Source organism: Styela clava, chromosome 12, assembly GCF_964204865.1.
Source record: "Styela clava chromosome 12, kaStyClav1.hap1.2, whole genome shotgun sequence".
Taxonomy (NCBI): Eukaryota; Metazoa; Chordata; class Ascidiacea; order Stolidobranchia; family Styelidae; genus Styela; species Styela clava.
The window spans coordinates 20,922,399-20,946,415 of record NC_135261.1 but is presented as its reverse complement, the minus strand read 5'-3'; the positions used below and the strand labels follow the sequence as shown (position 1 = coordinate 20,946,415).

Here is a 24,017-nt window from a genome sequence, read left to right as displayed (position 1 = left end):
AACAGAAGCTCAACAGAAGTTTCTTATAGATAAAAATATTGATTAAATACCTGTGACCCACTCTCTTCTGTTCCGCGATAAAAATATAATTGTCGACCCATTCATTGAAAAAGGTTCGCCATGCCTGCTATAGAGAATCAAATCAGTGTCATCAGCAAACATGATCGACTCATGATCCGGACACCTAGGTACGTCATTTATGTGTAGGGTCGGAAAAATAACACGCCGAGTAAATTTCTTTGAGGAACTTTGCACAACTCATGTAGTGGTGGTCACGCTGTGCCACTCTTAAACTTGAGTCACAATGCGCCACAGACGTTGATACTAAAAATTAACTTTTGGGCGCGGTCTTTTTCTTATTATGCTCTGACGGGACGGGACCTTCAGGAACGAATATTTCATCCTGTGTTCTCCGAATCCCCCTAAACAGCAGTCTACTGGATATTGGCGAGAAGTTTATCATATAAGCCAGGATATTAGTAATATGTTCCAGAAGATATTTTAAATTTTTGAATGAAATACGAATACCACCGATTCCAAAACTTGACTTGGGCTTCAGTTTGCGTATGATGTTTAATTTTTCTATTGATATATAGCTGGCCTTAAAAACGCGGATGAGAAGTCATGCCTCCCAAGATCTGTAAATTCTATCTTTTCTTAAAATATGAGAGACGATAATTGTCACAGCTAGCTAGTTGTGGTTTATTTTCAAGGAAGCTCTGTGCCACTTGGGAAGAGTGTTAAATATATTCGAGTATAACGCGCTCTAATACATTTGATTGAAAATTGGTATAAAATACTTTACCCCATATTTATTACCCACGTATACTACGCAACCTTAATTTTTTATTGGAAATCAGTACAAAATTTTGCGCGTAATATTCGAATGAATAAGATAAATTTATTTGCAATTTCTGAACTATTGCATTCGAATCCAATCGACGGACATACATGGCATCTATGTTTTCAATATTTATTAGATGCATATATAGTTTGACTTCACGTAATCGGTATCATACCAAGGACTTGGTAGTGGATGAGGACGCAACTGACCAGCGGTTACGCCATTCACCATTCGCTGGAGAGGAGTCCAGCAATTCTTTCGTAGGCCTACCTAATTATCCCCAGTGGAATTGTAACGGGCGAACCCGAGCAGGCTAATCGAAGGAACGGGGGCAAGCGTATTCTTAACGCTTATAATGATGCCCCATACCGCCGATTTCTTCAGTATTGCAAGCTTTATGTCAATACACATTGCGGAGGAAAGCAATTATTCATTGCATCCTTTACCTTCAAAATATTTCCATTCTTTGTTCGATATTAGTTAGAATCTTTTTTGCCAATTATGATTATGCGTTTCCTTATCCAGTGTATTCAAATCATTGCAGGAAGAACGTAATGGTTTCATCTCCCAAATGCGAATGAGAAGTTTCTATACCGAATTGAACACATTTCAGTTGCCAAAGACTATGTTTATGACAAAATTGGAATTAAATCTTTTATACAAAAATATTTCCTGAATATTATTTTTATTTTCGATTTTTATATTCTGATAGTTTGCGATGTTTGCAACCATGTAGCCTACTGCAAGAATTATTTTTAAATTTATTATTTATTTTACATTTAAAACAAATCTGTTAGCTTTATGAAACTCGTTTTCACTTTCAAGTTTTGCGTGATGGCGTCATTAATAAAATGTGCACCGTATGGGGTTTGCGAACGCATATTAACGATCTGAAGGTCAGCGAAGTCCGAAGTTTTTTATATGGAAATCAATCACCTTCAAAGTATCAGCTGTCAAAAATAAAACTTTCGTAGCAATAGCCTTTTAGTGAAACAAACATACAATTTCCAATCAACGGAAATTTTGGGGACTTGCAAAAGCAATTGGTCCAGTAATTGAGGAGAAAGGTGATTTTGTCATAAAAATAGGAAGAAAAACAAGAGCAATAATGAGAAGGGCAAGATAGTAACAAAAATATCCATGGGTCCACTGCGGCAATTCAGAATCATTATGGTACTCTCATTCTATTTTTGAGTCACTCTGCTCATTCAGCGAATTATTAATTTCATGGTCATCGGCTGTTGTTAGTCCAGGTGAGTCTTGAACCATTTTCTTTATTTTCATTTTACACGCAAATCTGATGTATTATAGCCTACGAAGTTTATAACGAGAGAAGGTAACATCCGTTGTCGTAGCTTACTCAATAATGAATCGCCCAACCTAAATAGGCACTCCACTGTCGCAGCTCACACTGGTAGGCTACGGCCAAAACAAATTTTGCACCAGCTTCCAGCAGTGGGAGCCTGTTTTCATTCTTCCAAGAATCTTTTATAAAAATGGGTGTCTCAAAAATGCGTGTCCTATGGGAAATACAAATGTCTATTGTCCCATACCATCCCATAGGATTCCCATGCGAATCACATTCCCATGATCAAACCTGCTAATATAGTTACAAACGGTTACGAACGCCGCAATAAAGACTTCTGATAGTAAATCACCAAAATGGGGAAATTGAAACAATGATATTTTCGCTTACCGCATCGCACATTAGAAATAAAATAGGGGTACGTACTGCAACATAAAAGTTAAAAGGAGGAACCGTTTCGCGCGACAAAAAATTTATTTGCAGTATCGTATGCTGTGCAGACAGTAAGAATCATTTATACCAGTACAAGTATCAAAGGAATACAATGATTTTTTATATCCTTTACAATTCAAGCTTATAAATATACCCATTCTTTGTTTTCCGGTAATTAGGATCAAGTCTTCCGATTATGACTCGACACTTTCCTATTCATTGTATTCACAACATTGGAAAGGATGCAAAGGTTTCATCGCTGTAATGCAAAATCAGCTTTATACACATAGATATATGGGTGCTTTCATCTCATAATTAGGCCATTCGCAATATTTCTTCGGCCGTATTTGAAAATACAAAATATTATGTATTTTAAATTAAGCCTTCAGCCTTTTTTCTAGCATGCGGCAAGAGAAGTCTATAAAAGGCATCGGTTCGGTTCATATCGAATATTGAGTATTCAGCTGGATTCCGGTTACATACTGATCGGCATTTAAAAAAGTATGAAACTGCATCGAAAAACAATGTTGACAATTGTTGTTTTGGTTTGCTCATTATGTACTCTGGCAACTGATGGTGAGCAAAATCGATTATATATTTTGTATATAGATGCAAATTATTTCTCATTGTTATATTCACACTATTATCTGTGGCCAAAAGCTGATAAAAATTGAAAAATTAAGTCGGTAGATGTGTTGAAAGCAAGTCTCAAGCTGTTTCTTTGCATAAAGTAATGAGTGTAATTGTGTAAACCATTCTCAGCGCTGTTTGTCAGTGGCATAGCAAAAACAAAACGACTGTGGAAGCTTCTTATTAACTTCTCATTCACTTATGAGTTCTAAAGAACAGCAATTACCGATCCGGCGCATATTTAGTCACACTGAAATTCCTAAACTTATGGTCTCGGGTTTGAGTAAGATTAAGAAAAGTCTTGATTTCTTCACGTTTTTTGACACTACAATTATATATATTTTATAGCTTTGCAACCAGCAGGATGCAAAAAGAGATTTGAGGATTTTGGGGGAATTGCTTCCACTTTTGATTGCCCCGCAAATTGTGACATCGGATCAGTGTATGTTGTGGGAGGCCCTTATTATTTTATACCAGATTCTCTGGTTTGTGCCGCTGCGATACACGCTGCTGTAGCTCCAGGTGATACTGATAAGTTCATATATTGTAGCTATGAAATAAATATTTTGCAGGATTTCAGATTGATTTTTTTACAGAATTTCTTGAAATTGATCTCTTGATTCCTATAGAATTTTAATATTGAAACACCAAATATATAAATAACTTTAGCGGGCTGAAAATCAGTTGTATTTGTAGTAAGTAAAAAACAGTCCACAAATGTCAAGTACTACAATATTTCTTCTTCAGTATGTGTACGTTCCAGGTATATAATTTATCACCCCAGCTCTCAATTCCTATCACCACATAGCAAAGTTTAATAATTTATTCAAATGAATTAGAGCTATGCCATACCAAATATGATTGCTGTCATTTCATGTTTTGTATATCGCCATAGCTGATTGTACAACGTCTTCAATCGATTGGAAAATTTAATAACCAATATAGCTAAAAGGGTGTGGCTCCCCTCCCAACTCACTCTGCATATTACAATTTAGTGAGCTATTGGAGTTTCATACCTATAAAATCCCTACATGTTAGTAGCTGCTACCTTCTGCAGAAATAATATATCATAATGAATAAGTTACCCTAAAATATTTTTAACAGTTACAGGAGGAAAAGTTGTTTTCCGAAAACAAACGTCAAATCCTCCTCCGCTAATGAAGGCGACGACAGCAAACGGAGTTACTACGATAGTCCCTGCCAGTGCACCAACAACCACCACCGAATTCTTTGCGTTTGATAGTAAATACCATGAATTATTTTTATAGCATTTTTTGTGAAATATTGTTCTTGTGTCGATAAGTAGTTGAGGGTATTCCTCTTATGATTAAAATAAAGATGATATTTGACAATGACTTGTGTGTGAAATGTATCTATCAAAAAGAGCACATAAAATATTCGGGCACCATTTACCTTTGCTTGATAACAACAAATATCATGAAAATTCGATTAGAAAATAATCATGCTATTGTTCATACATAACACACTTATTTCTAGTTAAATGGATATTTTGTATTATGCACACAGAAAACATAATGTTTATCTCTCTCAAAAGTTCATTATCCCCATTACCGCATACTACTTTTTGATTATGTTTAGATTTATTGGTGAAATGCGAGAAATGAATGAATTTTTTGACTGGTTGCCTCGAAATCGCCAAAAAAATTACATGGAATAAAAATTCACCTGCTTATAGATATATATCTAGCAACCATTAACTGCACTGTTTTATCATACAGAATTGTGCTTTTGTATTAATTACAAATTTTGTTAATCAATTCAAAAGTACATAGTAAATTTGATTCGTCAAAACTGCCATTCGAAATACCAACCGCTGTTGTTATGACTTGACAATTTTTCGAAAAAATATCCGGTCTATCTATTAGTAGATATGCTCTCGTTTTAATCCTGATTCAACTTGTAATTAAATAATTTTTATCCTATAAGTTTGACACTCGAACTTCCGGATTGCAAAATTCATTTTCGTCCGACTCTTCTCTTATCATCATTGGTTTGAATAGTATTTCAAGTAATCCCTATTCACTAAACAAGTGGCTACTATAGCGCGCTAACTCTGCCTTTGCTGTCATTGAAATTATTCTTGAATTTATATATAAAATAACGTTATTAATATTCATGTATGATTTCGTCAATGACCAATATTCTTTTATGTGGGCAGTTTTGCAATCATTATTCATCATGCACGGAATGCAAATGTTTGCACAATTAGGTCAGTTTTTGTTCAAAAGATAAGTTTCTTTGAAACTAAGGCATCTTAGTACACATCAGGGTTTTTCTATTACGAGAAACATAAATAGTGTTCTTGATATTTTCCGCGATGAATCCAACAAAACTGAGAAACATTCTCGCGATTGATCATGGAACAAAACGAATAGTTACAAAACCGTAATTAAAAGATTAGGAGTTCACGAGAAAGTGTGTTCTCGACTCAGTCGTAAAAAAATTTATCAGTATCACTCAGTATTAACGAAAGATTGAGATGAAAATTCTTTTATTTCTAGGTTCAATTCCATCTGATTGTGCAGTTGCAGCAGAAGATATTGATCAGGAAGTTTTTGTATTTAACTGCCCATCTGGTTGCGAAACAAACACTGACATAATAACTGACGTTGTTTTTGATGATGCAACTTCAATATTTGCGGTTCAATCGCTCATTTGTGTTGCTGCAATTTATGACGGAACATTAACAGGTAAAAAATATATATATTCAAATAAAGTCAATATTACGCAATAAAGTGAGACCAATCTCTTTCAATGTTATATGTTTTACTCATTTTTTTTATACCAACGGCCGGTAGAATCCAATTTACACATTGGCATGTTACCTGGAGTTCGCTATGTAAGGGATAAATAATAACAACCTTTGTAAATCTGCGGCCGTAACATATGATTTTTTATGATGATTTGTCTCTCAAAAATTGACAATGTTTGTTTTATAAAATGTACAACTGCTACTCCCCAATCAAATCACTCAGTGTAACGTACTGAAGAAACATTTCAAGCTATTCACTGTTGTTTGGCAGACATGAATCATATTTCCATATACATTCTTGTTGACGGAAAATTATACCAGCGCTAGTTTAACAAAATATTTTTACAGTTGGAAGTGGAGGTGCTGTTGTTGTTCAGAAACAACAAGGGATTTTATCATATGGCGACGCCACAAGTGCTAATGGAGTTGATCCGGGACCGTTAAATACGTATGACCATGCGTTTATATTTTCATGTAAGAACTAGCGTTGTGTGTTTGTCCGATTTTCATTTATAACTAATTGTCTTATTAATTAAAGATGCATTAAGTTTCGTTTAGATTGGTGTTCCATAATGTGGTGGTTATCAGAATGGCATTTTACTTATTCTTGTGTCAACATGAAAACTATCCTGTGATTGTTGTAAGCAGAAAAGCTAATTCACTACTAATATATGCAAAAAAAATTATTAATAAGATATATTTTGAGTGGTGTTTTGACTTATGTCGTATGTTCGGTGTCTGGAAATTCCAACATGTTTGAGATATATTACTAGGGAATTTAAAAATGATATAATGATTTTGTATAATAATCACTTTATTTTGCACGATATCAGTTACAATAGATGCAAATTGCTTACAAACCGTATCAAATCAACCAAGTCTATTCGTATTCACATGTCCGGCTAACTGCGACCCGAGCTTGGTTGATATCATGGGAGACGGAATCTACAATGAAGGAACACCAATATGCCTTGCAGCTATTCATGATGGACAAATAATTGGTAAGTCTCGTATTGTTTTTAACCATTATTGATTTGCAGATATAAATTTTACGAAGTATGAATTTAAAAAAAATAATAATAATAGAAATCGTAGTAGTTCACACATAAAAAATATAATACATAATGAATTATAAGGCACTAAGTAATCCAATGACAACGTTCATACTCAATACACAGAACCCGTACACAAATTTATCCTACAATGTATTTCTAATGTATGAACGAAATATGCATATGTTTTATTCCAGCTGCTGACGGAGGTGACGTAATTGTGAATAAACGCCCCGGTCAGTCAGGATTTAGTGGAAGCACACGTAATGGTGTCACCAGTATCTGGGGAGGACCAGACGATGGTTTTGATTTTTCCGGTAAGTAACAGCAAACGTCTGTCTGCGTGGTGCATCGTCAACATGTTTTTCTTTCTTATTTCGGTCAAATTTTCTTCGTTAACCGTTATGTAAATTAGATTAATGAACTTCATGAACTTCAAAAGAGTCGATTTGTTCCTTATTCGAGGACAATAGCGATGAATAATTTACTACAACTAAAATTTGTTGTGTCTGTTTGTGCCAATATTTACTGACGTTGAACACTAGTAACAGTTGCTTCTTATACGTGTAGACTGCATCAACGGATCTCCTACAAATGCTCCAGTGGTAGCTTGTTCTTGCTATGCGACTTGGTTCGGAGATGCGTGTAATATAAGTGAGTATACTGCTTGCTAAGTTTGAGTTATGGATGACATGCGCATGTGAAAAAGACATATAAATCCCTAATCGAAACATTATCCATATTTCAGCTTTTTTATTTGCAAACACAATGCCTGGTAAATTTACAATATATATAGGTATCACAATGTAAACCTAATTCAATTGATTATTTGGCAAATGCAGTCATGTTTACTTTAAAATAATGTAATTTCAAATGAACGTATCTTGTTGCACAGAGTGTGTTGAAGGCATTTACGATGCATCGAATAATCCAGCATGTACCTGCAATTCTGGATGGGTTGGACCTATGTGCAATTCCGTAAGTTTCATATTTAAATTAAAATAATACGGTCTTCTAAACACCAGTAAACGTATATTTAACAGTATAAACACATTTCAAATTCTTTTTCTCCTCTTAGTTATTATTCATGAATAGTAATAATCAGTGATTGTGTGGATGTAACTTGCAATGGTCAATGTGAAATAATGCTTTATCTTTTACGTTTACAGCAATATGTTAAGTTCTGCTGAAGAAGACTGAAGAAATTATAACTTTTTGATTATGCTCATATACACAAAAATATCACTTCTTTCGAATCTACAATAAGTTCGAATTGAAAGATCTTCGTAATATTTGCGAGAACGTAGGTTGAAAATAAAATTTTCAATCCTATTATAAATATATATATATATTACATTTCTACCACCATACACGATATCACAAAACGATGACGGTAATGTGGCGTAGTCCAGATGATTATTTATTAGCGGGAACCTGAAATGTTTCAGTAGATTGCCGTATTCTCACTCTCACACATTTGTGCTAATATTATAATATGCCAATATGGACAAACTGCTTTCATGATATTTTTGGGCACAAATTTAAAGATCATGAGTTTTAATTTAAACTACATACATTCGTTGTTTTTTTCCTATTATCTGTGTGGTAAATTGTGATTCTGTCATAATAGAAGGTGTGAAATAGTAGCTTCAATACAAGCTTACATAAAAAAAAAGGTGGAGAATTTATGAGTTTGAAGATCTACCAAATCAATTACTGCATTCTCCTATACTTTATTTCAAGAATAAATCTAACCTGGTATGCACCTTGCTAATACCAGATTTTCATATTTCCTATTTATATATACATATTATGCTATTCTAACAATATTATTTTATTGATCTTCATATCCTGTATATTAGAGTAAATATAGAACTGTATTAAAGGCTTGTATCTACAACGTGTGTGGTGATATATATATACAAGGAAACACTTCGGAAATAACTATAAAAACTAGAGCTGCGTGCAGCTTTAACAGGCTTCCCGCGTAAAAAAAACTGAAGACGCGTTTTGCTCACTGGAGCGTGAAAGCGTGGTCAGTCATGCATAAAATTTGCAATTTATGATGGGGACTTATTATCTGCATGTGATGTAAATTTCAAGTCTCTAAGTAGTGTCGTTCTCGAGAAGAAGATGAAAATGTAAAATCCTATATTGCTCACTGGAGCGTATCGCCGAGGTCACTCATGCGTATCCTTGACATATCGTATCCGGAACATGTCCATTAATCAATGTTATGAATTGCAACCCAATAGCATGTATCAATTTTGAGAAATCGCAAAAAAACTGAAGACGCGTTTTGCTCACTGGAGCGTGAAAGCGTGGTCAGTCATGCATAAAATTTGCATTTTATTGCTAGCTGAGAACTTCTGCACATTTGAGGGGAATTTCAAGTTTGTAGGACCAATTTGAAAAAAAAAATAATAAAAATAAATAATAATAATAATAAAACACAGGAATACAATAGGCTCCCTGCTGACAAGCAGCGGGAAGCCTAATAATTTGTTTCTGTGATGTGGTATCACAACGTTTGCAGGACACAAATGCTCATATCGATATTAAGAGGCTTATGTCTAGAAATATCGTCAGACTAGAAGGAGCACAATAAGACAATAAAGGATGTTGTTCAGCGCATGATTGCCACTAGGTATAAACTGCATCAGGGCATGATATGGAAAGCGCACTATCGTATATTGTATCGGAGATGTGTTGCACATAATCAATATACCATCATCCCGAAATCGGCAATAAAACTAATCAATGAATATCTTTGAACTTTTTCCATAAATCTCTGCTGGGCAGCACATGAGTGACGAACCACTGACCCGCTCGCTGTTCACAAAGTGACCCACCAATATTTTCGGTGACAAGCAAAGTCACGAATTAAAGCATTGATAGTTGATACCAACATTTTAGCGATAAAAAGCCCTAATTCAATCTAACAATAAATGAAATGGTTTAATATACTGGTATGCAGCTACTGAAAATACTGCTGTTACATCCTTTGTGTCATAAACATTAACTCTGAATTTGTTATGTATTTGTTTCACCTCGTGCCATTAAGAAATTGATTTTATAGTCTTGTTTTTCTATCGAGTATACCAATTTATCATAATATTTTATATGCTTTTTATGCAATAATTCGTGACTTGGCGGCCACCAAACACTGTGGGACACTTAATGGCACACGGGTCAATGGCTCGCCATCCATGATCTGATGCCTCTCACAATCTAAATCCGCCCTCGGTATAGTTAAATAGTTATTTGTTGTTTTAAATACATGGACCTGATAGCGAAGAAAGCCGCCCAGGTTAAGTCAACCACCCGGTAATCCTCTTGCACTAATTTACTCCCACCCTCATGGGATTCGAACTAGAGATGAATAATAAATGATATTGGGCATTTGGTTTATCTGTCATATTGCCGATATCGGTGATTGTATCGGTATTGGATGAAAACAACCAGGTACCTCATACCTCGGGACCGATATATTCAGCTCCTTGATCTGATCTAGAATGTTCTGAAAAATATAAGTCAGTATACGCGGATGACACATGTACGCAATATCTACTGCAGGGTGGTCCAAGGTTGTCGCCTTCGCGGGCCAGAAAATTATTTTTGTATTGTTCGCGGGCTACAATAGCGTCAGAAATATGTAAACAACAAACACTTTTATTGTGCAACCGATTGATCATTGTTTGTCATTTATCAAGCTAAATCATACAAAATACGCCAGAAAAATCACTGAAACATGCAAACGTTTTGTTATATGATTGCCACTAGGTATAAACTACATCAGGACAGAGAAAGTGCTCCCGCAAATGCAAGTGCTCTCGAACATCGGTTCTCAAAGCAAAATCCCTCGAAACTTGGAAACGCTCATTGCTCATATGACAGCAAAATGCCGTTTCAGATTATATTTGCCATAACTGCTGAACGATTGATTATCATATTTTACCAAATGTAATGTACAGAAGAGTCATTACTAATTTTCCTGAAATATTAGGGGCATTTTTGTAATACTGTTTAGGCTGGCTGCAAAACATCACCGGAACAAATTATATTCTCAGGTGATAACATTAATATTAAGTTATCAAATTTAGTTATTTATAACTGTTGGGATATATTGGCAACCAAATAGATGCAACGGTTTGGACTACCCAATCACACTCGATTCAACTGCGCTAGTTGTTTCAGCTAGCCGTGACACTGGTCAATTCAGTGACAATAGTGATGTAACAGAATGTTGAAAAGATTTTCTGTTATTTTTATGACGAAACACCATCATATGCGATCTTTGTTTAACTTTCAGCAAAGACGACGCGGGCCACAGATAATGACGCTGCGGGCCACATGTGGCCCGCGGGCCTGGGTTTGGACCACCCTGATCTACTGCTAATCTACTGCCTCAAAGATTGTTTCTGAATAAATGGGCATATATATATATATATATTTGCTGCATTGAGGTCACATGCTATTTTGTGCTGCCGTTGGGCCACTCGTTTTCTGTGGCATATAGTGAGCTACCCAAAGTGTTATTTTTAGTGGTTTTCAGTAAGAAATGCTATGACAAAATTTCACGCAAGTAATACAGTTTGTTTCAAATATAGTCGATTGGGTGCCCAATCGTCGTCGCCCAATTCCGAGGAATTACTTTTTTTAGCCTATTTGCGGAATGAGGAACATTCTTGGATATGGTCGACACCGCAAGGAATAGATATAATCATTGGCTATTTAATCATTGTCCTTCATTAAAAACGTTCACAGCTACGGCTAAATCCTTTGCTTGCAAGGTAAATTAAACACCAGTTACAATCGTACCATGAAATAGCCGAAAACAGTGGTTTTGGATGTTTTAAGGTGTGCCTGAAGCTTGTCGCCTTGCCCTATTTACAGCGTGATATGTTGTTATTTTGGCGTCACGGTTGATCGCTCGCTGAACGATATTGTTGCGATTTGCCCACTCGTTCTGACTGCCTGTATCTTCAATTCTCCATGCCCTCCCACGAAAGTATAAAGAGTAATTGTGTATATACTATACTTGTGTATACTGTATATATATATATATTGTGTATCTACGTAGGCCAAAGTGTAACCTGAAAATAGATTCAATGGCGATATTTGAAAGTTGTTCATAGTGGATTCTAGATAGCAGATGACAAAACTTCCATAATTTCATAAATTGGATTGTCTGAGATGTGACATATTGCTGAAATTTACGAAATCACGAGTTAAAATTCGAACACATATAAATCAGCGAACTTTAGGTCAAATTTGAAAAAATTTTCACTAGTCTATGCGGAAGTTTTGTATTTATCTTTTCAGTGAGTGGTTTAAATTAATTATTTGTCATTTGACCCCAAAATTGAAAATTTGTTCTATTGTAGTTGTATTGAAAATTTTAATATATTTGGATAGATTTTAATAAAACAAAACTAAAAATAGTTTTATAATTAAAATTCACTTGATAGTTTTCGAGAAAATTGGGTTCAAAATTTATTTATTTTTATCGTTTTTTGGTTATAACTTTTGATATAATTAATAAAAAAATAAAAATGTTAATACCGTTCAGTTGGTATTTTAGAGACGCTTTCGGCGATATATTGTTCAATGATATTGGATGACTAGAAAAATAATTCAAAATTTTGAAATTTCCAAATAAATGCAGTTCGGAAACATATGATAGCATTTCATCGATTATTTTAATTTTTCGCCTTCGATGTCGTTTTTTTGTTGTATTCAAATATAATTGAATATAATAAGTGCATTGCACGTGCTTTTCATCAACTTTAGGCAAAAATATCGAAAATATCGCTCCTTTATGGCGATGTTGTCAAAAACGCAATTTTCGCCGTAATTGTTAAGTTTTCTGGCGATAATATGTTGTATTAACAATCAAAAGCATTTATATGAGCAAGTTTTAACTGTACCTAGTATTATGGTACTTCACATCATTAAATTAAACCATCACCTGAATAATTAACCATTTTTTAAATAAATATAGTCACCATTTCGGAAACGAGAAGAAGAATCGGCGATGTATGAAAACTCAAATTCCCGCAGAATTAAATCCAATTGCCCGGTCTAGTAAAGCAAAGAACGTTTCCCATTTAATTCAATGTTTTGTGTTGTGATGACCGTGCTTAATCATATAATTAAAACTGGAGAACAAAGGGAATGAAAGTGGAAAACGAAATAACCCGGCATCGGCATGAGCGACCTAGACTTCCGATATAGAAAGTTTTTCTAATTCCTACATTTCCGCTAATCTAAGTAACAATTTGTATCCCATTTGTTAATTAGGAATACTGTCGCTAAACGGATCACAGATGTTTCAAATATGCCACTGTTCGTTAAAATAGATTTTAGGGCTAATTAGCTCTTTGTAATCTGAATTTCAACTGCGCAGTGTTCGATTTCCGATTTTCAGATAATGTATTTTTCCGAGTGAGATGCGTCCAAAATAGCCAACAATGTACAAGAGGTTACCATAACTCATTTGCTTATTTGATAGTCGGAAATTAGTGACACCAGTTAATGTAATTATTATTATGTATTTCCGACAATGTGAAAAATTATAGTGACGTCATACGGTTTTTTTTGAGTGAAATTAATTTTGGCGTCATAGCAGAGTTGTTCATGTGATATGATGACATAAATTATTATAAAAAAATTCGCAAAATACGAAAATTGCCGTTGTACTGAAGATCCGTATGTTATTCACGCAAGTATACTGGATAATAAGTTGAATATAAAAAAAAACTAATAAACCGCGTCACCAGTAAACTTGAAGTCATAGTAGCTATTTCTATTTGTGCCAAGGGTGCAGGGACTTACCCAAATCTTACCCTCTTTGTAATTTTATGAAATCGCTCATCTGGGACTTCAAAGAGAGGGGCGTAGGAGTAATATTAAAACGTATCTGCGCATTTCTTGATATGTTCAATAAAGGTGATATGGCAATATTGTTAGCAACGCAATGCAGATCGTTGCGTTATATAGAAGTAAAATCGCCCAGCTTTACACGACCAATCCAGCTTTTCAACTGTTATAACGTCTCATGACTACCCCCCAGCCCAAGATCAGTCTTTCAAAATCGGTAACAGCAAAATGACCTACGCTGACCATGCAGTTTATAGTGACTGTTTTGTACCATTGACCGACAAACAATTCAACTCAGCGTTGTATTTTAACATCTCCGGCTAAAACAAGCACGGTGATATACACCTGGTCACACATGATTTATTTCCAAAAAATTGTGTTCGAACAAAGTACATTTGCATGCGAAAAGTACATAGTAATCAAGAATATATATTACAATAACCGCTATATATCATGCATCAAACTTTTCTAATATTCCGTTGTCATCCATTCAATATCCAGAAACGTTATGGAGGTATTTGGAAGAATTTTTATAAAATAACCTATTTTTTTGCCAAAATAGGCATGGGTTTCAAAATCCGGTCAGTCCTATTTTAAGACATGAGAAACCCAATACACAGATTACAAAATTCGATTGGTGCGTGCGTCTCCTGCCGAAATTTTAATGAACTTTTATTTATATTCATGGATTGTAATAGATAACCTTTTCTAGTGTACAATAGTTCTGGCTTATAAACAAATTTCTAGAGATGCAACCAATTTGTCTTTTCCCCCATATTTACTGTGTCTACCAGATTGACCTTACGCTTTTCTGACAATATTCACTTGTCTTATCCTCATTGAACCTTTTGTTCTTCAAATAACAGTTTTCCTTCCACATATTTTTAAATGACTCAAAATTATCTTATATATTTATACTATAAACTTTCTATTTTAATGTTCTCGAGTTTGCTTGGAAAGTTTTCCTTTTCCTGATCTTTGACAGTCTTCCGTACACGTTCAATGATCTTCTGTCAGCTTCGTTTTTTCCCAAATCTGTACCTAGGAAAACAAAACATAAATTTATTTTACAAAATAATATAAAGTTTACCTTTTTTAAAAAAATATTGGACTAGACTACATTTACTGCGAAATCCTATTCTGTCGCACTGGACAGGACTATCACGTCTGTTCCATATATTTTCATGTCTTCCATAATTAGGTAGCGAGATACTTTGCAGACTCAAAGTGATAAAATCATCTCAAACTATTTCTTTGCATACAATATCTCAGAGCCTTTGTTTTACATAATAACATGTCCCGCATCCTTATGTACAAACTGAATTGCCTTTGATTCAAAACGATAACTAAAACCAACTTCTCTCATCGCTCCTGACAGAGCAGACGCAGACCATATATGACGTCATATGTCTCGTCTACAATTTGCACATTTTGTCAGAGTGAAATATACCATAGCAGTGTCGCAAGTCCCAGATAAGTTTCCGGTGAATTATTGGAATACCATACGATAGCGAAAATTTTTTCTTGTTAATCCTCCAATTCTGGCCAAAAGATAACCGGGTTAGAAAAGAGAAAATCATGATTTATTTTTGTAGCCACAATTTAGCAAAAATAGCAAAACGGGATATAGCTAGGTCTAGAAACTGTCGGCAAAAACCAGAGTTTTTTCACTTGAATTTCAAATCCAACATTGTGTGGTGATAGTTGAGGGTAATGTTGAAAATGACGAAAAGTTTCAGACTTTTTGCTTGAGGGATTTATGTAGAAAATAAAGCCCAAACTATTTGGGCGACAACAAAATGTGGCCCAAAAATTCCCGTCGCCCAAATACAGCGAAAATAACTCCGTGTTGTCGACCAAATCGATAAAATAGAAATATATATATATATATATATATTGTGTATATACGTAGGTCAAAGTGTAACCTGAAAATAGATCTAATAGCGATATTTGAAAGTGGTTCATAGTGGATTCTAGATAACAGATGACAAATCTTCCATAATTTCATAAATTGGATTGTCTGAGATGTGACATATTGCTGAAATTTACGAAATCGTGGGTTAAAATTCGAACACATATAGATCAGCGAATTTTAGATCAAATTTTGCACCAGTCGATGCGGAAATTTTGTTTATATTTGCAGGGAGTGGTTTCAATTACCTATTTGTCATTTGACCCCAAAATGAAAAATTTGTTCTATTGTAGTTGTATTGAATTTTAATATATTCAGATAGATTTCAATGAAGATACGTTTGAGTGATCATACAGTGGTTTTTGTTCAACGACGACCGTGCGTAAGATTTCGAGAGAACTTGCCTGACCGTGCGTAAAGTTTCTACGAGATGTTTCGTGAATCGCACCTAACGAGATTTCGCACCTGCGTTTTTGAGAGACAAGGTTACGTGCTCGTAAACGCGGCTTTTTACGGAGTTCGGCGAATGGGGCCCCAGGTTAGGTTTAGGCCATAATTTTAATCCAATTTTTCTTATTTTGTTTTATTACGAGTTCGGGGACTTCCAAGTGACTCAGACCGCAGTATTTGTACCTGAAATTATGCCTGCCCTACCCCCAATGTGGAACATATACTATGTTCCGCCATCTTGATACGCATACTTAAGGAGCAGCGACTATCGTGTCGCTAGTTTGAGTATCGTTCTGTTATTAAGTAAAATTTAGTAAAAAAACAAATTATTATTTTAATTACTAATGTGATTAGACACTGAATATCGAGTTATGTTAATAGTTGTATTGATGTTTTATAAGGCTTTGGGAGTGGTTTTTAGCTCGGGTAAGAGGCAATTTAGGTTCTAGCACGTGGACATTGCTACATATTTTTTTTCTGCTGCTTTTCAATCAACTGGAGCCCCGATGGATTCTCAGCCCCACGACCTGCAAAATATGCATCTTTTAAACTGGAAATCATTTGGTGATTCATTCAATATTTAAGGTGAGGCCCTACGGCAGGGGTCGGTAACCTTTTGTCGTTTGCGGGCCATAATTAAGGGTTGCAAGACATTGATGGGCCGCACATATTTTTAGAAAGTTGAAAACCGAACGGATGTTACTCTTTATAAAAAAAAAATCGAGCAGTGATACATCTCTCGAATAGAATATAGATTTATTTCCTCGTTGCAATACATTTTAATGAATTCCATTTGAATATTTTCGGCGCCATTGAACCCTTTGCACTCAGCATTACCTTTTGCGTTTCGTTGCCATTTGTCGAATTATAATTAAATTATAGGCTCATTAAACGAGTAATTGTAATTTTTATACTTGTTAGGTTATAATATCTACACGTGACTCAATAATTTCTGTTACGTAAAGAAAAAAATTGTCAAAACTGCTGTTTTGTTACTATAATTTGGTGAACCGTCGTAGGTTGCCGACCCCTGCTTCACGGGAATAGCTGAAGATTTTGAAGGGGGGGGGGGCTGAAATTTCAATTGACAAGTTAGACCAAAACACCTAGCAGGTCTGATCGGAAGCCGGCAAATATTAGTTTTCAATAGTCACGATAGTTTAATTCTAAAAAATGTTTCAGACCACGAAAAATTTATATGTAGGATATAGTAAAACAATAGGGAGGTCTGACAGATGTTAGGTCTAATATAGTATATCACATGTTGAAGGTACCAGTATTTGGAGCCCTTCATACGCTGGAGAAGCAAGGAAATGTTTTTTTTAAATATGCGCACAAAATGTGTTGCATGCAGCTGTATAGCATTTATTTTGTTTAAAAATCCTTGAGCTAATCACCTGTTGTAGACTTCCAGTGTGTAAAATATTTTATAAAATTTCGGCTGATCCACTGCAGTCTTTTGTCTCCGGATGTTTCAGAGGGAGTAGATTTTCGTTTTTGAGGGAAGCCACGTCAGTAGTGCTGTTGCATATGTCAAAAAAGATATTCTGCAGTTTGCAAAACGTGACAGTTGCTTCAAATTCAGATATTTCCGAATTCCTAGCAACAGATCCAGGAAGAACTTACAAAGAAAATTTTTTCCGGTTTATCTGCTATGAATTACCTGAATACTTTTGGTAATTTTAGAAATAATAACCATGATCCAAGTATTTAAATGCTCAATAGGAGATAGATCTAATAAGAAAATACAAATGATTTAATATCCAAAACAATTCTTTGTGCTATACATGTGCTTAATATTTAACAGACATTTTTATCAAGCTATTGAGTTAAACATGTTGTTCTGTTAGTTTACATGGCTGTTTCAACAGTTTTTTTTTTGGACATATCTTCATAAATTCTTTCTAGATGTGTTTCCATGCCACAACCCCATCTGGTGACAGCGAATCATTCTTCAAAAGCGAGTTTCGAGCCGTCTGCAAAAATTTATATTTTAGTTACGGTATTTTGAAATAAATTGCCTCAACAATTGAACCTTGTCTACCATCTAAGCATGTATGTGTTTAAATATATATATATATAAGTATAACATCCACTTTGACAAAGTATTATTTGAAACCAAAATGTGAATACCCCACAAAACAAATTGGAATTAATAAAATATAACGGTTCCAGGAGAAATATTAATGCATTCAATAAATGTGGTGGATTTTGCAGAAGCAAAAAAGTCACACATCAATAATTTAAAAACACTCGAAAAAATAATTTTTTGGCACATCTAAAATTATAAATATGTATATGTTGAAGCCATATTTATATAATGGCAATAATAGGTATCCAATTTATGTGAAAAAGTTATTAGTACCAGCCTGAAATCAAGCAAAATGGATTATCATGGCAAACGTAAAATACCTCTTATGTTGTAATATGCAGTTAGTGACTTCGTATACATTGACAGAATGAATCTGGGAAAAAATTATCAAGATCTGTAGAACTCCATCATAAAACACTAATTAATTGAAGTTGAAATATATGTGTTTAATTTATGTTTTTCATACAGACGTCACAATTTCAGGGTGGTATCGCTCACCAAATTTGTTTTTTGCTGACAGTTTTTGTTGCTCCACCAAAAATTTTCATTGATATGGTGTAAGCTAATTCTGATTTTTGAGATAAAACATCACCCATCAGTCAATTCATATTCTCGCTTACCGCTTTGATCACACGGCATAAATCATCACACTGCAACCTTTTTATGATCCTTTCTTCCCTGAAAATATACATATCTCTTATCAAAATTTACATTCCTTGACAAACCATTAATGTATTGGGTACCTATAAGAACATTTACAACTTACTCTTGTTTATGCTAAACAACCGTAGCACAAAGCGGCTCTCTACTACATCTACCCATGGGAGCTTCAAAGTGAATTTAAAATCTTACTGTCAATGTGCTTTCGAGTGCTGAGATCAGATCAAATGCAAAAGAGATCAATAAAGAACTTTGAGACCAGATCACGTAATTTATCTAGTAGGAGAAAATCGACCAGGAAAAGGGACATTCCTAAAATTTCTGCAAAATCGAACCTAGAACAATTGCATGAAGCAAGTAGAACTTCGGCAGTGCTAAAAACAATGTTGGATTTTATGGCAAACGAACATAATGCTGAACGACCAGAAAGCAATACCCGCTTTGAACGAGAACGCTTAATATTACAGAAGAAGATAGCAGAAAATGAAGTTATTTAGAAGTTTGCTTCGAAACTGAAAAGGTACAGAATCCATTCGGATTAAATAGAGACTTAGTTGAACAATCAGGGCTTTAAAAAAATTGTGAGTCTTTACCTTTTTTTGTAATTTGTGTGATAAGATGCAAAGTTTTATTCAATCTGTAGTTTCGGGCATGCCATTTGTATCTGGGCCACTCAATACTAATTTAAATACCAATGGTACCAGTAACAGTGTAAATTTTATTGTGCCAGTATCATGTAATAATTCTTTTGTGCCCCCCGAGATTGACAGAGATCACACAAACTGTCAACCCTTCTGTTGTCCAAGCCCAATCACCACAAATTTCATGCAACGGTGTTGTCGGCCGGTCCGGTCTTGATCTTGCACACAGTTTGTTTTCTACCCAAAGATTGCTAAATATTAAAGTTTGGAAATTCAGTGGTGACCCCTTGGAACATCCACTATGGAAATCTTCGTTTATTGTTCTAGTAGAGCAAAGGGTACGTAATACTTTCGGAAAAAAAATTTGCTTCGGCAATTTTTGTCTGGGGGTTCTTTAAAAGTGGTAAGTGAGTATTTTATTGTAAATATTGAGGATGTCTATAAAATACATAAATCAGAGCTTAAATATAGGTTAGGAATGACAATGTTGTGGGCACAGCTTTTCTTGAAGCAAGTGTGAAAAAAATAAAAACTCCAAAGCGTAAGTTTGCATAAGCGGTCTTATTTGTAAAAAGGCACAAAACACGCCAGACATACTTAAAACAGCTTTGGAAATTGAGGACTACGGGTCACTCACTACACCTGTGTTAGAATTGGTTCATCAACTCTTGGTAGTACTATAGAAAAAATTCAGGAAAGGGTATAATCATGATTCATGATTATATACTGTTCAATATTTTGGACAACTTCAATCTAGACTAAGGATGTCAAACTCGCTACATAGAATTTTATGATTTTTTGTAACAAATACAGTAACTTGCAATAATAGTGGAATGCAAATATTAATATGTAGTTGCATTTGGAATTAGGAAAAATAATAAAACTCAATCCAACTGTTTAATCGCATCACAATATATGTCACAAACTATAGCTATTTTAAAAATATCTTTCAAGTATACATTTTAAAAACTGGCCCTTTTTACAATTTCCCAAATGCATTGCGGCTCTCGAAAACCCATGAGTTTGGCACCACTGATCTAGAAGATTCAAGCATTGCTTTGGGAAATAATATCACTTCAATTAAATTGAAAAAAATCTCGCTATATTAAATACAAAATCGTTGCTATTATAAAGGTAAACCAATTCAACCACTCGAAATGCAAAATTGAGAGTTCATGAGCTATGAACTTTTGTTCTTTTCCTTGAACTTTTCATACTCCAGGGCCCCTACTATTTTTTTTTTAATTTCCATGTGATGGTCATACATATCTTTAACTTGCATTTTCTGTCATGATGTATTATCTCAATGTGCCAAACTTTTAATTAGTGTGCATATTTTGCTTCCAGATGACATAAATGTATTGTCTTGTTTATTACCTCAGCTTGGAGTATTGACAAGAAAAAGGTGCCAGTAAATTACGTAAAAAAAATTTCAAGTCTTTGTTATAATCGGAATTCACAATTAATAGGAATTATAAACAGCCAACAATCAATGAGAATTATATGCGAAATTCCTCAAAATAAATTTGTCTTCTAAAATCGGAGGAAAGAAAAACATATAGATAGTTTTCATTCACACAAGTCTTTCAAGAAGACTTGCTCGAGCCAAACTAAATGAGCATCATCAGGTGATCGGTAAGGCTGCAAGTTGAATTCAGCCCTGCAGCCTCCTGCATAGAAGATAATATTAATTAGTTGGCGATGAGCTAAATTCCTAAATTTAGACACAAACCTATCTACGAGGCATTATGTACTACGATAAACTGAATATGTAACATGTCTGATAAATTCACCTACTAAAGCAAGTTCGATAGGTGCAAACTTTGTGTTATGGAATTGTATCACAGCACCGTTAAGAGAAGTAAAACAGTTTTGCTGTTTTGTATGACACCCTCTTTAAATGAAATTTCAATGTTTAAGTGCAAACATTAAAATTACTAATTTTAAACTTCGTCATTATCTGCAAAATGTTCCACACAAATCTTTACGCTATCGTGTTTGTAACCTTCTCTGATAACAAAAAACGTCTATGATGTCCAGAATTACTCTTTACAGCTTGTCTGCCATTCCAGCTTTCCAAGTTAGCAAAACTTCATAGATATAAGGATTATTTTCTTTTGTTAAAGGCGCAAAAAGGCAGGTACTACACGTAAAGAAGACGCCGAGTGGCAAAAGCGAACGGAAAACGGTCGCGAAAGGCGATGAGAACTATGTGCATTGGAGCGTATCATGAAATACAATCTTTCGCCTCTAGTCTTATGAAGTGACGTCAGAGTTGCCTATCATGTTGTTTAATGTCATTGGTCCTCTCACTTTGGTTTTCATTACTTTCTGGAAGTGACGTCAGTGGACCTCGTGCTACTAGTTATCGCAGTTTTTGGCTGGCCGATTTGGCATTGGCCTGGGAATCATCGCTGCTGCACTGCAGCATTAGGTGTTTTATAGTTCTGTCTGTCTGTAGTTGGATCTAACGTTATATAGTTTTAATTTAAGGTATAGCCTAGCTGTAAAATTTGGAGTTTAGTTGATAACTACCGGTAAGAATTCTAAGTTTATGGCATCCTGTAACGGTACGTACCGGTACCAGGTACCGGTACCGTACAGCTGTACAGTGCTGCAGTGAGAAACGAAGCGATTTGCCAGTTTGTAGCGTACCGGTACCGTACCGGTATCTATAATCCAGTAATGGGCCTAGTTAGAATGCGCCACACAGCATTTTAGCATTTATTTAAGTATAAGTTTATTTCGACTCCATAATCAGCATAACAATACATTTGACAGATAAAAACAAATAAATAAAAACTGATTATGAAATCAGGGGAGCAAACAAAACTTTAGATAAGGTTTATAACGTACAAAATATAAGATGGAAGGTTTTGCCAAGAGGAAGTGGTACCGGTACGTGTTTAGTCACCTCAGTGCCAAATTTGGCACGCGTGCCCCGTGTTGTGCATCCCTGCTCTATAGACACTTTGGTTTTCATTACTTTCTGGAAGTGAATGTTGGGATAAAGTTTTCGTTGGTTTGTTGGTGAATGAAGCGGTTTAAACTTTAGCCCACCTCCTGACATGCTCGACCTCTTCATGCACCCAACTTTGGTTGGGCAATTCGGCATTTGACTCCCAATTACAGAATTATAATCAGCTTGGCGAAATCCCCTTTTTTGTCCTCATACTGTCATATTAAATAGTCTACCGGTACCGGTACTATCTGACTGGAAATTATTTAAATGGCTGAATGGTGTGTCAAACAATTCCTATTTTTTCTTTTATTCTAATTTTCTTTTTATGTATTTCTTTATTTTTTGTTTACCACATAGGCTAATTTATCTGAAGCTCCCTATTTTCATCTTTATTCCTGTATTCATTTATTATAGCCCTGTGGTTGTGTGTGTATTATTTGATTCAATAATTTCAGGTGAGTGAACACGTACCACTTAGGATAGGATTTACATATTTATTCCGGGGGAGAGGAAAGCCGATAAGACGGCTAATCCATATGGCGAACCACGGCCTCTCGTCCGGTTACCATTCCAAGTCGGGTATGGGATTAGTTATATTTTTCGTTTTCGGAAGCATGGACTTGGTGGTGGAGGAAGCCATAACCGACCAGCGGTTACGTGAACCACCCAACGACGGCGAGGAGTCTAGCAATCCTCTCGCACATAACCATCTCTGCCTGGGATTCGAACCTGCGAACCCACGCAGAGTAATTAGAGGTGCGGTGGCGAGCGTATTCCTAACGCTTAGCCCGTTAACTTCTTTTCGACAATACCTTCCATCTTATATTCTGTACCGGTACGTTTTAAACCTTACTCAAGGTTCTGTTTACTCTCCTAATTTCATAATCAGTTTTTAGTTATTTGTTTTTGTCAATCATTTCATCACCTTTTACAGTACAGTACACTATCTTGATTCCAGATTTGTGGCTGTATAAACACATACACATGCACAGTGGTTCCCAAACTAAAAAAAATTCCATGACCTGATATGTGACCCCATGATTCCCGGCCTTCTGCGCCAAAACAAGTCATTAAAAGAACACAACAAAAAATAAATATAGAGCAAGAAAAGGTAGTTAGTTTTACGTAACCCCAATTGTTAGTTACAAAAAATCAATGCGCTGTATAGTGAAAAACATTAAAACGGACAAAAGTATATGACGAAGTTTAATGAGATAGGTGCACTTGTTTCGTTGTAAAACAGCAATTAGAAGCAAACTGGCATAACTTCATAAACTGCCCAGTGTATACTGTAACTTCCTCCTATACCAACAAATGTGGAAAAAGGCAGCGTTAGCTACTCCTCTTGAACTCTGCCGTTAGACTTTTATTGGCAGCAATT

General features: G+C 35.1%; 1 protein-coding gene across 1 annotated transcript; it reads left to right on the top strand.

The window, feature by feature from the left end:
• The first annotated feature begins 2,984 nt into the window (after positions 1-2,984).
• On the top strand, positions 2,985-8,922 carry LOC120329429 (uncharacterized). Its single transcript, XM_039396049.2, has 10 exons — positions 2,985-3,158; positions 3,561-3,734; positions 4,317-4,454; positions 5,735-5,923; positions 6,334-6,459; positions 6,819-6,986; positions 7,235-7,354; positions 7,608-7,691; positions 7,933-8,015; positions 8,207-8,922. The coding sequence occupies exons 1-10, from the start codon at positions 3,086-3,088 to the stop codon at positions 8,225-8,227; spliced, it is 1,176 nt and encodes a 391-aa protein (XP_039251983.2). The 5' UTR covers positions 2,985-3,085; the 3' UTR covers positions 8,228-8,922.
• The last annotated feature ends 15,095 nt before the right edge of the window (positions 8,923-24,017 follow it).